The sequence below is a fragment of the Limanda limanda genome, chromosome 18 (genome assembly GCF_963576545.1).
Source record: "Limanda limanda chromosome 18, fLimLim1.1, whole genome shotgun sequence".
NCBI lineage: Eukaryota > Metazoa > Chordata > Actinopteri > Pleuronectiformes > Pleuronectidae > Limanda > Limanda limanda.
The window spans coordinates 17167657-17183078 of NC_083653.1; the positions used below are offsets into that span (position 1 = coordinate 17167657).

Genomic DNA, 15422 nt, shown 5'->3' on the forward strand with positions numbered 1-15422 from the left:
ACGTGTCGCCTTTTTACCTCCGTCTCTGTCAAACACATGGAAATAAACACGAATACGCACACGGCAGAAAACACGCGGCGCTCAAAGCGACGCTGGTTTGAAAACGACCGTATTTATATTTATTATATTCCCATCAAGTGCCACCGCCTGGTGCAATGCAGGTCCCGTGTAGCCAATCAGCGCGGCCGACACATAGAGGATAATATTGCAGGTCTGCAGCGACCAATCAGAGACGACCTCACACACCGGCACCGCAAATTCTCCGGTGTCAACCAGGCTGCTTCCTACACTAGAGGTATCCTTCCGCAGCGGAAAACTAGTCCTCTGTGCTGGTTAGAAACTGACTGTCTCTCTGGACTAATAATAAATCAGGCGGATAGGTGACAGCTCCAGAATGCACCACTGGAGTTTTAATATGTTTTAATCTATATATCACTGAAGTTCTCACAGTCGTCTGCCTCCATTTAAAAGAGAAGTTACACACAAGCCTATGAGTTTGATATTTCAAAACTGCTACACATGGCGAAATTATTACAAATACATCAGTAACATGAAAATGTTTATTGTCGTGGACGGAAAGTCATGTTAGCCTCACTTATAACAATAATGGCAACAGATTGCAACTTTATTTTGGAGCTATGGCAAAATGTTGTTTTCATAATTGAAATGACAATCATATGTTGAATGTCCAACATTGTGCACCTGGATAACATTATAAGTCATTGATTACATTTGCTATAATATATTTGATCCTTGAATTATAATGATAAAAATATGATATACTATACTATTATGAGTACAAATGGAGGAGATTCACACTAAAGCTTTGCAGTTGTTGTACAAGATTGATTATAAATTTAAAAAAAGATCAAATCCAGACAAACTGTGTACCCTGGTCATTCATACATGGGATTATCTTCTATCTTCTAGAGTTTTAAGGCACTTAAAGTTTAATATAGTGTAAAGGCAAACCATAATACATTAACTTTTTATCTAAAAGCTCTACCTTCTAAATGAAGTCCAAACAAATATTGCTTTTTGTCAAGTTACGTCAGTCTATGTTGCTCTGCACACAATAAACTATATCAAAACAGTAGAATATGTCGTCCAGGATGAGATTATACAGTGAAATCCCCAATGGGGAACAATGTTAACATCTGGAAACATCCATGTGACACATTTATCTCGAAGTCTCCTGTGTGTTTATTCTCATCCACTGATTAAGTGAAGTTCTACAGGTCTGCACGAGCATCATAATCCTACAAATTAAACCATTATAACAACAATCACCTGAACCTGCACTGCATCCTCACCATCGTGCAGTGGAACGTGAGGGTGAGGATGCTCTCCGTGCACTGCAGGAGTCCGAGCCCCGGTGATTGGCATGTCTCCTGCTGGAAGAGGAGGAGGAGGAGGAGGAAAGAGGAAGAGGAAGAGGAAGAGGAAGAGGAAAAAAAGGAGGAGGCCTGCTTCTCTTGCTGCAACAGCCCTGAATTGAAATAAGGAAGTGGGTGCTAGTGCGGCGGAGGGATACACAAGCAACCCCCCTCCCTCCACCCCCCACCCTCTCTCCTCTCCCCTCCCCATTCTGGCCGCGGCCAATATACACAGTGCTAACCCGCCGCCAGTGGAACTCCATCTAAGGAACGAGCACACTCTGCCTCCACAGACCAACGAGCACACAACCCATCGACATGGTGAGTATCGCCATTCATTCTGCGAACACGGGCAAATGCGTGTGAATCACTCGTCTCCACATGTAAAATACCCCGGGGTCTGTTTGACGCGTTTTTCTGTTCTATCCACCGCTCGCTCATTGATTCCTGCCCGTGTGTGAGTGTGTGAGTGTGAGTGTGTGTGTGTGTGTGTGTGTGTACGGAAAACGCCCGCAGTCCGCATTAACTCCAACGTGTTAGCTCGTGTGTTTGTAGTGTCACATCCGAGTCCTCTCTTGCCGTGTGGCCGACGTGTGGCTGTTTCACTGAAAATGGTGGACCGTGTATATTTCCTTTAAAAAACTGCGCAATTCGCCCCAGCGGTGTTGGGCCACGTCGGCTCCCGTAGCGGCTCCGCGGCTGCTGTCACGGTGCAGCTCCGGTTCTTCGAGATTAACTGCTGCGGAGAGAACCAGCGAGATAATGCGGGCGTTATTACCGCGTTATTACACCGTTATTACTCCTTTCCGTGGCGTTTATTACACGACCAACACGCCCCTGCACATGTCACACAGCTGCCCGCGTCCTCCTCTCTGATCTCCCCCATGTTCGACACGCTCCTCTGGAGGGGAGGGAGCTGCCTGCTGCGTTTTGCTCTGGTTCCCCTTCCTTCTTATTAGATTGCACCATCTTGTGCTGCCAGAGCCGCGCCGTGCCGTGCCGAGCCATGGTGTGGGGGAGAACGGCAACAACTGTATCCCGTACAGTGTTCCGCAACGGAAACTGTCCATATTCTGTCAATGGCAAAGGTTGTAGCTAAACGTGTGCAACCCCCCTCCACCCCACCCCCCAGCCCCCCTTGGTTCATAAGTGAAAGATGCAGCTCCAGCCTGTCACCGGGCTCCAGGGTTTATCTCGGGCTGTGTTATACGTCTGTGTCATGTCGGCTGATTTGGTTGCCTCTTTGCAAATTTTCCCTTTTTTTTTTTCAATGTTATGCAAACCTGCCGGTGTGAGTCGTCCAAGAAGCTCTTTCTGCCACTGGCCACCGCAAAAACAGCAACAGCTTTGACTATTTCCAAACCCAGTCTACCGCAGACACAGGGTACGTGTATCGAGGTCTAGTTTTATTCTGTAGCGAATTAACGTCTGCAAAACCAGATGTTGGAGTCACATGCATGCTGACATATCGCCAGCGAATGAAATGGAGTCCCTCCGCCGGCTACGTCACACAAGGAGACGTTATCAAGAGTGGATGTGGAAAAGACGCCTTTCGGGCTAATCCATTGATTATCAAGCCTGATAGATCATTAATGGCCCGAGGGAGTCGAGAAAGCTGCAGGCCACCCCCCCTCCACAACCCACCCACCCTCCTCTGTGATCAAATATCCCATATATGGTATCGAGCTGCGATGCAGGTTCACGTTGCAACGCGCCGCAGTAATTGGAGTGTAAAGTGGAATTGTTATGGAGTTAGCTTGCTTATCAGCGTCTCTGAAAAGTTTAATCCACAGGCGTAAGCCCCTTGTCTGCATGGACTGGAGTGGAAACAGCCTCCCCCATTGAGGTGGAAGTATCGAATAAGTAGTTGGACCACGCTGAGGCCCCTATCATATTTCTGTTACGCTCTTGTTTGCTGATGCATGTTTAGTAACTTGAAGGACATCCGATCCGCTGCAGTGAATAATTTATATGCTTGGCGGCAACACCTAGCCATGTCCCGTGTCCCTTGTGTCTCGGAACGGCGCAGTGCTGTCTGTGGTGGGGTGGAGTACCCGGCCACCCACCACCACCAGGCCATATGGCGGACAGGCATTGTCTGCAGGATATTGGGAGGCTGGTGTTGTTTACACCCCATCCACTTGCCCTCCTTCCCCCCCCTGACACAGCCAGGGCCCGGAGGCCTCACTGTCTTTTGTCCAGTCTCAAAGAGACGAGGCGTTCAGCGCTCAGTTGAACTCAGTGCTTCTATAGAGTAGGAGTGTGTGGCACACTGACTCTTTGTGTTTGTGCTTGTCATGCTGAATGGAACTGTGTGTGAGAGAGTGTGTGTGTGTCACACCCATCTGTCAGGGTGACAGCTGGTTTTTGCACCTTTCACTGGGTGAATATTGAGAAGCTACTTCAGGAAATGTCGGCACCTCACAGCGACGGACTTGCAACTAAAAGAACCTGGAAAGCGTTAATAAAGGGCTGCTAATGAAGAAGATGGTAATCAAGAGTCCTCTTACACCATTTTGCATCCAGCCTCTCAAATTAAACAGAGTGAACAGAGAAGGATGCAAGGGTGATATGGCATCGAGTGAGAGTAAAAGATATTCCTTGCTGGCCCGGTGAACTGCCCTCTGCCTCCCACAGCCCAGTTTGGATCGCATTGCTGGAGCCGGCTGCCCAGGCAACAGTGGGAGTGGTTGACCGACTCGTGCCAACAGACCACTGCCAGCAGAGCACCACCCTTCCCCTAAAACACACATGCACTCCCAACCCTCCGTAAGTCTGGCAGTGAAGTACCATCTCCATAGGACATCATGGATGGTGATTCACGGGGAGTTTCCTCTGAGCTGTATGTCACGTCGAGAAAGCGAAAACATACACATAGAGGCTAAAGGTCTTCAGAAGGAGGAGTTGGGATTGGCCCGTGCCCAAGTGCCTGGGGGGGAAAAGGAATAAAATGGAGAAAAGAAAGGGATGGGCCGGTAGTGGGCAGTGCAGCAGCACTGTGAGGCCCCGGCAGCTTGGGTCTGGGCCAGGGGAGGATCCATAGCACTGAGTCACCAAACCCCACACCCAGTACACTTAGGGAGACAGCAGGGGACAGAAGGAGACAGCAACCATACAACAGGGGCGATGCAGCATGACAAAGAGGGTGACTAAGGAAAGAAAGAAAGGAAGGATGCCTCATCAACATTACCATTGACAGAGAAAGAGAAAGAAATTAACACGAGGGAAGAACATGTACGAGATGAGAGGGACAGTGTGGAAGATGGCGTCAGAGAATAAAACAGACAAGACTGAAAATGTGGGTCGAGCTGGGTGGCATATAACTGTGTCTTTTGACATTTCCCTGGAAAGAGGGTGCAGGGAGGCAGAAGACGGGCGAGCGCTGTTGTGTGCGGAACAGGTTATTGGATCATGTCAGCTAATCGTATGAGTCCCGTTGAAGTTATCCAGGAACCCCTCACTGACCAGATCGATCCGATCCTCTGGATGCTGCTACCCAGGCCAGGAGCAGAGAGGCCTTCTTTTTTTCTTTTCTTTTTTTACAGATAAAGGTCAGCTTGTGCTGTGTCATGCCGTGATCTGCTAAATCTCATCTCTTCTAACAAAATCTAGTCATTATGCAGCAAATTCAATTTGGTGGATTGAATTCCAAAATAAAATACCCTCACCTCCAAACACGGACTCAAGAAGTTCCAGGTTTGCGTTCAATCACGGCAGCCATTTTGAAAGGTCACAGCAGAAAATACAGGTGTTGCTGATCTGGTGATTAGTACCACCTAATAATTGTATTACTCACACCTGCATTTTTAATGTGACAGGTTTGTGTTGGCTATGAGGAAGGACAACTTTGTTATTGTTGTGTGTGCTCGGCTGTATGCAAAGCTAGATTCCTTATTCCATAAACACGTAGATAAGCTGGAGGAATTTGCTTTGAGGCACCGCTTAGCACTCTGTCTAATTCGCAGGAAAAATGTGGGTGGAAAGTATTGGTTCCGTGAAAGAGTTCCATTTAGGGTTGTTTGCGTGTTTCTATCATAGGCTACCGTTTGGGACAGATATCGGACTGAAAACCGATTCATTGAGGATGGCTTATCCAATTTGGCAGAAAAGCTGTGTAATCAGTTCGAGGAAAAACAGTTTTTTGGGGTCAGAGGTGAAGGTTAGTCAAGCGAACGTTACGGTTAGAGTAAGTCTCAAGGAAATGAATTCAAGTACACAAAAGAGACGGTGTATGTGTATGCATGAACATTAATGCATGAGTGCACGTGCACATCTGTGACCACTCATGTTTGTCTGTGTATGTAACTTCTTTGTATCCAGGCACAATGATGTCAGTGGGTTGATACCAAATAATAATAAAACAATATCCCCATTTTTCCCCTGAGACATTGATGAGGGGGGGCACCCATGGGAGTATTTTGTACCTCAAGCTCTGTATTCACACTTTTATTGCTGTGGGTGTTTGTTGGAAATCAGTGGATGCCTTTACAAAGAAGCCTGAATCCATCTATGTAAAAGACCCGGCACTGGATGCTTGCTTCCAAGCCATTTACAGCATGTGTGAGTCACTATCAGCCATAAAAGATCCCCGGCTACTGCAGGGAACAGGCTGGGAGGGGAACCAAACAGTGCCAACCCAGCAGGCCTCTCTTTCCCCCCCGTTGGTAGGACCATGGAAAACACTCCCGTGCTGATATGTCCTTAAACAATCCCGCCTAAACATTTTCTGCTGGTCTGGAGACAGCACTTCACCCATTTTATGACAGTTTGTTTCCAAGTAGTCCCTTTTTGTGGAGGACCACCATGGCGTCGCCTGCTTTTGTTTTTACAATCCCATGGAGCCACCCATCAGCTCAAAGTTCAACCTAATGAAGTACCATTTGCTATCAAGGAAAAATGTCTGATAACAGAATTGCCTGATGTCAAGATGGTCTCCAATTGGCTTTAGGTCATCAAAGGGACCAAATCTGGAGGAGCTGTAATTCTGTTATTTAGAAGGAATATTAAGTTGTGGATTTTTAAGTCCGCAAACTGTGGCTCTTGGTTAATTTGAGCTGTTGTTAGTTTTATTGTTACATCTTGGCAGCTCCATGAGTAGATTCCAGTTGCGGCCTCTGGGGATTGCTCTGCACTGAGGCCATCAGACCCCTGAACACTGTGGACAGTGTTAAGCTGTGTGGTGGTTGGTGGGTGGGGAGGATGAGGAATGTAATGACGAAAGTTTGAGGTTTGGAATAATTGCCTTGTTGAATAACTTGTTTGTTATTTTCTCTCTCTTTCTCTCTCTCTCTCTCTCTCCCCCCCACAGGCTGACCAACTAACAGAGGAGCAGATTGCAGGTAGGAATTCTCTCTTCTTTTTACAGTCAAGTCCTTTCTTCACATATTTACTTGCTCCTTGTGGATCAATTCCACCCTATGAAATATATTCAATAAGTTCCTCCTCCCAGTTCTCATTAGCTGTTCTGGTTGCCTCGATGACACTTTCAGAGAATGTGTCATGACATGGAAAATTGAAGGATCTGGCACCTCCCCTCCCTTGGTAGATCATTAGCTTTTTGAATTGAAAAGAAGTAAGAGGAACAAGTATTTACAACATGTCATGAGTCAGGATCCAGAGCCACGGAGCTCCAGTGAATAGACAGTTTTCCAGGCCAGCCTTACGAGTAGTTTCTCTCACTCAAGCACCTTGATATTCCTTATGAATAAATGATAGGGGCTCTGTACTAAAACTGGAGGCTGCAAAGTTTCTTCTCAGCCAAACCTCCTCTGTGGTTAATTAGCTTGTGCCAATGCTCACTATTGCCTGCACTTCCCTGGATGGGTTTCTATGGCCTTCTAGTTCAGAGACCTACTTGTAGAAAGAAAAAAACTGATGCATTCATAGAACTTCTCTCACTGAAATCTTCCAATCTTCTGCTTCGCTTTCTTATCTTTTTTCACAGCTTGTGATAAGATCTCTGAGAGTTTTCAAACTCAGCACAATTGCAGCCCGAGTTGTGTTCACACTCATGTGGGCAAACTTACAGACAAGAATGAACCGTTAACTCAGTCTCTCTAGTCCCATCGCTCTCAAGAATCAATTAACCTTTAGGACCTGACTGCAGCGTCCTAACATAACCCACGATATGTTACTGCACCGCAACATTAATGTAACCTCTCACTCTTACCTCCACCCCTGCAGAGTTCAAGGAGGCTTTCTCCTTATTCGACAAGGATGGTGACGGCACCATTACCACCAAAGAGCTCGGAACCGTCATGAGGTCGCTGGGCCAGAACCCCACAGAGGCCGAACTGCAGGACATGATCAATGAGGTGGACGCTGACGGTCAGTATTCTCATATTCACTTTACCCATATCATGAACAGTTGAGAATGACCAATTCCTGACATGTAATATTTAATGAAGCTCTCTATTAAATAGGTCATAGAAGATGCCATATCAGGAAAGATAGCAACATAACCTATTAGTTCGATCCCAAATTGTGTAATTCAAACAGTTTTAGCTTTTCACAAGTATCTATATCTAACATGTGTTTAATCTTGACATGAGGCCACAGATAAAATGCCATAAGACAGCTGATTTCTGCTAAATAATAAACACAAGAGTGGACTCAATCATCATAGGATGCTTCAAATGTCTTGCATCACAAATACAAGAGGAATTTACGTCTATTTTATAGATCATTTTTAGAACAGGATTCCATAATATCACTGGAAACTACTTTTAAATAAACACAATATTAGTCAACTGTCACTGATAACTGCAGCTCCACACGTTACAACTAAATCATTTCTTTAAAGCTCCTGTTTTTACCTCAGTCATGGCGACAGATTTATCAATTCATTTCAGCCTGGTAGAATATAACCATTATCACTACATTGCATGACTGCAGTGATACAACCTCTGTTACAAATGGATAAGGGATTAGATGTAGCATCCATTACGACCCCATTTCGAAAAACACATCGGTCGTGTGGTTGCCCACCTCCCTCCCTTTTCTGCCAACTGTCCACCAACTGTCCAAGCCAACTGTCCGGGCAGATTTATGTTCAGATGACGTGTCCCTCTGTGTCAGCACTGCAGTCACCGTCACTCACTGTCAGAGATATGGATGTGCAGGAGGTGCTCACAGAGCTGGTGAGAAGAGCCGGCTACATGTCAAAAGACTGTTAGTGCTGGTGCCTCATGCTGAGTGCCATAATTGAGACAGATTCTTCTCCTCACCTCCTCCTCTGTTAAGCAACTCTCTATTCTGCAGTGCAGCATCTCACAGAGGCACTGTGATTGGAAGAGAGCGATAGAAAGAAAGACAGCAAAGGAGAGAGGGGAAAGGAGTCTGAGAAGTTGGCTCTTCGCCTCCGAGCTGAACGTCCTTGGGCGGTAGAGTCTGGGATGTTAGCTGTCGTTGGGGCCTGTACCCCAGTGGTGCTCTGTCAGCTTACAGGATTTTCGTAAATGGAACTGCATTGATCAGGAGGAATCAATTGCTCCGCAGTTTGGCTGCCCCTTTATTGAAACATCCTCCCACCTTCCTCAGCGCCCTCCCCCTCAGTTACACTACAGAGCAAGCACACACACACACACACACCATCACTAACATCCCCTTGTTCTGCCTCTGCCTCCCTTGGCTGATGCAATCTAGGTCAGACAGCAATGAAGCTAGTAATGGAAAATAAAAGTGGTTGCATAAGGCCTCTCTGCGCTTTGCACATCCCGTCCCCACATCGGCAGCCATGGGATGTCAGCCGGCCCATTGAAAATCAGCTTTATTTACCAAACAAGGATGCTTTGGTAAAGAATGACACTGAATGGAAGCAGGGACGGAGGGCTTTACGTAGACAGAGAGCTTCTTAAAGAAATAGTCTCTTGGCTATTTGATCGTAAAAACAACTGCAGCTTGAAATGGAACTGCTGCCTAACTAACAGCACCTGCTTAAAACGATACAGGGATGCTGAATATGTGGGGGGAAATATTTAATAGGAACGTTTGAGACGAGATAAACCAATTTAATTCAGGATTAAATAACTGGAGGACAAAAATACTAGCATTGGTGTCGGCAAATCGCTCATTGTCATTACACAATCCCACCCCTCTTTCTTATCTCAGGGATGGAAGTCGGCTTTATGATTCAAGGAAAACAATGACCACATACACCAGTGCACTGCGATGCCTCAGCCTTCTATAGTTTGCGTCAGCACCTCTTATGTGTAATCGCACCATCTCCCACTCGGTTCACTCCTTATATTCTCTACTCTTCACATCTCCCTCATCTCCATCTCCCTCTCTACCGCCCACTCCCTCCCTCTTCTCTTTTTTTCTCTCTCTCTCTCTCTCTTTCCCTCCCACCATTTTCTCTCTCTTCCCGCCTGCCTTCCTCCCTCCCTCCCTCCCTCCCTCCTTCCTTCTTCCACTGCAGCAGCTGGCCCGAGGTGCAGTTGAGCAGATATCTCTCAAGGGCTGCCTTGCTTCTTCCTCTAGTCGTATCATCTCAGATGATAGTTTTCCAATCCTGCCCCTCTAGAAGACCGGGACATCCCCCCCTCTTTAGTCTCCCAGCCTTGGGCGCCAGCATGTTTTCCCTCGGTGCTCCTGGCTGTCTCTTTGTGTTAGATAACAGGTCCTTAGATTGTTACCCCTGGTCATGAGATCACCATCTGCTCCATCACATTACTGCATCCCTTTTTGTTCCACACAAACGCACATACATCCATTCTCTCTATATTTCGCTCTCTGAGACGTGCTCTGTAAACCCCCTCACCCCTGGGCTAATCCACCTCCGTTCTTTTCCCTTCACTGTCCTTGCCCTTCACTTCAGTCCCCTCGTGAAATTCTCTGGTTTTAAATGTTAATTCACCTCCACACTCCTGCAATTGTATATATCAATTGCATGTACGTAAAATACCAAGGCCATTGGGTTCACCACTAGATTTACCACCCACCCTCCCGTCGTCTGTGGTTGCAGTTTGTTAACCGCTGAGCTCCTCATAGATCCTTCCCCTGTCAAGAGGGTCTGATCCCCTGGTAATCCTGTCTTGACAACTGCAACATGGATATTGATCCTACTGCACGCATGCATGCGCCACCACCAATTAGCAAGAGCAAAAACACCGGCAACACTGACTGAGCCATCCAAATGGTCGCACTTTTGGACGACCCAAAAAAAACGCATTGCAAACACTGCCCAAAAAGGCAGAAAAAAAGTGGAAGATTAAAGTGGGATAGAGGGATGTAGCATCTGAACTGAAGCCTGCCCCTCCTCCCTGTCCTTCTCACTTTCCCTCCAGCCTCAGTTTCTGACGGGAGCACCAGGAGAGATAAGCTTTTGATTTATCCAGTCTTCTTGAAGGCCAAGCTGCACAGTATACGCTACATCTACATTATGGATGAATAGCCATAGCCCACCCCCACCCCCCCGCAGTGCTGCCCTGCTGAGTAACATACGTAACCTCCTCCTGGGGCTTCCCTAAAGGAAGAAAAGGGAAACACACACACTCAGCCTGCAGTAGCTGTGCTTATCACAGGAAGGAAAGTGCTGATCTGAGAGCTGCTGCCCTCACTGCGATTCCTCATGTCACTGCCGCAGTCCCCTCTGGAGAGAAGTTGTGCCCTGTGCACTAGTGTAAGCGCTACTGTCACACACAGGAGGGGAGGGGGGGGGGGGGGGTAAAACAGGAGCACTGCATGAATATTTTTGAGCTGAGCGACTTTCATCAGCTAAATGCTGGGATATATTATCTCTACTTATCTGAGTCTGCTTTTTAAGTAATTGCAATTTTTTGCTAATTAAATGTGCCTCATTGATCCCACTTTCCAGGTAATGGAACCATCGACTTTCCCGAGTTCCTGACCATGATGGCCAGAAAAATGAAGGACACAGACAGCGAGGAGGAGATTCGTGAGGCTTTCCGGGTATTCGACAAGGTAAATGAAGCTTAAAGCGCATCATGAGGAGGTTGTATAACTATTGGTATGCTTGGCAAACAGACTTAGTTTAATTTTCTTCTATTGTTCTGCGGAGCCCAAAAAGACTTGCAGCTATTTAGTGAATAAAATAATTAAGATTATCCTGATGGTGGAGATTTATGATTGTCTAACTTGCTGCTTGTTTAACACCTGCCACCATCTATGATTGTCTAACTTGCTGCTTGTTTAACACCTGCCACCATCTCAGCTCATTAATTGATCCGGTGGGAATTTTTTGCCCCACCAGTTGTCGACCTTTGGGGATTTGTTTTACATGTTTTTACACATTTGCTCCCCTGCTGCATGTTTCCAGGACGGAAATGGCTACATCAGCGCTGCAGAGCTCCGTCACGTCATGACGAACCTGGGAGAGAAGCTAACAGATGAGGAGGTGGACGAGATGATCAGAGAAGCAGACATCGATGGAGACGGACAGGTCAACTACGAAGGTAAAAGAATACATTAAAAAACAAAAATGAAGCAGATACTAAAATGTCACGGTGCACAAATAGCTTTAGTTTCTAGGCCGCGGTGTAGGCTCTTATTAAACAGGGGGACCAGAACACTTCATTTTCCAAGCGGTGTATTTCTCTGAGGACAGCTGCAAGATAAGCCAGCCACACATAATATTAGTTATTAGATAGGGGCTATACATGGAGCTCAGTGCACAGGGGTGGGTGAAAGTCATCCCTCTGAATTATCATCAGTGTGCCAGGAGTCTTTTCTCTCTTCCTCCCATCCCCCTCCCTTCAGTCCCTCGGCAACATTACACGACAGACTGCGCTCATTTTCTAGAAGGCTGTTGATATATTATGAAGAGTCCGTAAGTCTTGGCTGAAAATTGCCCTACTTCCTCATTCCCATTGTACCACAGACAGAATATGTCCTCTACAGACAATGAAAGCCTTTTATTTATTTTTTCGTGTGTGTTGCGGCAAAACTGTAAGCACAAGGTAGAAGCTTTTTAATCAAATGGGTTTAATGAGATGAGCACCTAAAGCCGTTTGGAAAGGGGACACCAATTAAGATGTTCTCAAGTTGATTAAAAAAAACAATAAAACGTTTAACAGTTTAGCAGGTGATTTGCTCTCACTGGCAACAGGCTTTACCAAAGCCTGAACCCTGATGACCTCATTGTCTCTTCTCCTCTCCCTCTCTCCCTCTCTCTCTCTCTCTGCAGAGTTTGTACAGATGATGACCGCAAAGTGAAGCTTGCCCGCCCTGTCCTGTCCCCTCTTAGAAGAAAAAAAGGAAAAAACAAGAAAAAAAAAAGTCAAAATGTTTTACTTACCTCTTGGAAAAATGTTCATTTATTCATACTGTTTCTGTATAGAAAATAATTGAATGTTGAATTAATCTATCCTTCTGTCCACACAGGAAAAAATATAAAGAAAATATACAAAAAATATCTGCATGAAAATGATGGTTAGTGATCCTGTCCCCTCCCCCCGGAGATCAGTTTAGCATCAGTACTTAACAAGTAAAAATAATAACAACAAACCCTGTAACTACTACCTTCAGACTAAAGCTAAAGCATTTGGCAAACTCCTTCCAGTTCCAATTGCGAGTGGTAAATATCTGGGCTGGCCATCTCTTCTTTCTCTCTCTCTCTGTTTTCTGTTCTTCATGCATGCAGCTTGAGACCGGAGCACTAACCCCCATGCCCCCCCCATCCCTCCTCCGGGCTACCAGAGCGTGCTGATTCCACTATAAGCTGTCCTCTTGTTGGTTTGGTACAGTTTTTTTGTATTTGGAGAGGAACCCTGTACTGTTAAGATGAGAGAATATACCAGGTTCTAACTCAAGCGTTAAAGTGGAATGGGACTTAATTGTATGCTAGATAAAAAGAGAAAAAAAAACAATGTACAAAAAATACATTTTCAAATGTTTGGCATGTTCTTTTGTTTTTGTTATGTTATTTGGACGGCCATCTTAGTAGTTGTGCGTCCTGCCCTTTTAAAAGGAGGGGGACTTAAAGAGTCTTACGGTGAGCTTTCTTTTCTTTTTTTCTTTTCTTTTTTCGCTGAGATGGAGTGTCTGTCCTCTTTTCTTGCAAGAGAGAATCACTGGCCTTCACTTTTTTTCTTCTTCTGTTTCTCGACTCAGACAAAAGCGTAGTGAGGGGTGTACTGTGTTTGCAGCGCATGCTGTTAGGAGTGTCAGTGCACCAGTCTTCGCAGCTGTTCATCCGAGTTCAGTTTACATTCATTCCAAGTTGTACATGCTAGTCTTTATTTTTTTTTTCAAATAAAAGACCATGAACTTTATTGCGTCTAATGTCATTTTTTTTAAAGCCTGATTGTGAAAATCCTCTATAAAGACATAATAAGAAGTCTGTACGTTGTTTACCGAGCAGATAAATGTATCAGATGAGTTTAAGCACGGTTCTCTTTATGTGCACTGTCACTGGGTGATGCTGAGCAGAGGCAGGATTCATACTGTCCCCCATTAAATGGCAGTGAGGTTGTGGAGAGAGTGAGTGAGCTGCCCACAGGGGAGGGAGAGGCAGCAGAGTGTTTGCTCTCGCTCTCAGCCGAGGATATACATACACATCTATGACGCTCTCTTCTCTCTCAAGACACAGCCGGTTGCTAGGCAACAGCAGCATGCTGGAACTGGGATGTTGGGGGTTTGTGAAAAGGCAAGTGGGAGTTTGAATAAACCCTCCTGCATCTGCCGATGTTGGCTTGTCCTAGTAAGGCAAACCAGGCCGCAACACCACTGCCGTGTGCACTTTTTAAAAGACAAACACACACACATAGAGTACAGACAAGCAGGGACCTGTCTGCCTCACCTCCAGCAGCATGCTACCTAAATGTTCAAAAAGGCAAGTCAGAACAAAATGGTTTTACTATATTTGGAGTGTAATTTGACCATGTTTGGACAGGAGCAAATATAGACTGAGACAGCTCCACCAGCCTACACATAAACTAGACAAGATAAATCATGAAGAGAGCCCTGCCCTCACATACAAGGATACACACACCTCATTCTTTTTACACAGATAAGGGAGACAGGACATTCTTTGCATTCCACGCACAATATCTTATGTTAGTCACAAGTTAGCTGCTGGGGAACGAGCCTCTCCTGCATTAATCATATAATTTGAAGAGGAGAGAGTGACTAAGAAGGAACCCAACCCTGATTATAGCTCTAGGGTTTTATTTTGAAATAAATCCAGGCAAACTACTCACTGAGCCCTTCTCACTGGCCCCTCCCTGCAGCACCACACCAGCCAATAAGAAGAGACGTAAAGTAGATTGACAGCTGGGACTGGAGCACTGCTGCTCTCCGTTGCCTCAACGGGTCCAGTGCTCAAACCATAGAATTTACATTTAAAGAAAAATAACAGAGCTCTTTTTAATGTCCTATGTTAAATATATATGAATACAAATAAAAGTGAATGAAGAGGACTAAATAAATTAAGCAACAAATTATGAGATTATTTAATAAATTACAAAAAGTAAGCCCATTATAACTTATTATTATCATCAAAAGGTATTTCTCCATTTCAAAACTATCTTTTTCACATGTTCTTTTTTTACTAATGGTATTTTCATGTTCACATCACATTTTATATCCTATTGAAAATCTGCAGTGCCTATCACTTTATAGTTGATCCTCAGTTCTCCCAGCTAGCTAGCAGGCTAGGTAGAAAGAATATGTAGCATTGTTGAACTACATACAAGCTGAGGTTCAATACTAAATAACCATAGATGACATAATGGTTGCCCCAAAGTAGCCATGATAGAGGTAATAAATCCCTACTACATGTTAGTGGATAGGACATGGGACCAAATTAAAGCCAAAATACACATTACTTAAATTGTCATTTTGACAAATCCCATGTTTGTTCAAGTATTTTTTTTTTTTTTTTTTTTTATAAAATGGTTTTTCGTTGCTAATTCGATGCTATTAAAACAGGATGAAACTTCATGATTGACAGCTGAGACTGACTCGCTAGGTCAAGCGCATGTTAACCTAGATACTACAGCTCCGAGTGACGTCATCGGCACAAGATGGCAACTTTCATATCCAGGATTTTTTGTGGCTTCATTTCTGTTAAGCTTGAACTGGACC

The 15422-nt window shown here is 45.2% G+C and overlaps 1 protein-coding gene across 1 annotated transcript; it reads left to right on the top strand.

Annotated features, from left to right (window-relative positions):
* Positions 1 to 1591: 1591 nt before the first annotated feature.
* calm1b (calmodulin 1b) lies at positions 1592 to 13609 on the top strand. The gene is made up of 6 exons (XM_061091244.1): positions 1592 to 1697; positions 6685 to 6715; positions 7560 to 7703; positions 11194 to 11300; positions 11656 to 11791; positions 12523 to 13609. The coding sequence occupies exons 1-6, from the start codon at positions 1695 to 1697 to the stop codon at positions 12549 to 12551; spliced, it is 450 nt and encodes a 149-aa protein (XP_060947227.1). The 5' UTR covers positions 1592 to 1694; the 3' UTR covers positions 12552 to 13609.
* Positions 13610 to 15422: the final 1813 nt, after the last annotated feature.

Bases quoted from the DNA above. Each gene is read 5' to 3' on its own strand.
- calm1b (XM_061091244.1), top strand. The intron at 7,704-11,193 runs GTCAGTATTCTC...CCCACTTTCCAG, and splicing joins CAATGAGGTGGACGCTGACG to GTAATGGAACCATCGACTTT. The intron at 11,301-11,655 runs GTAAATGAAGCT...GCATGTTTCCAG, and splicing joins CTTTCCGGGTATTCGACAAG to GACGGAAATGGCTACATCAG.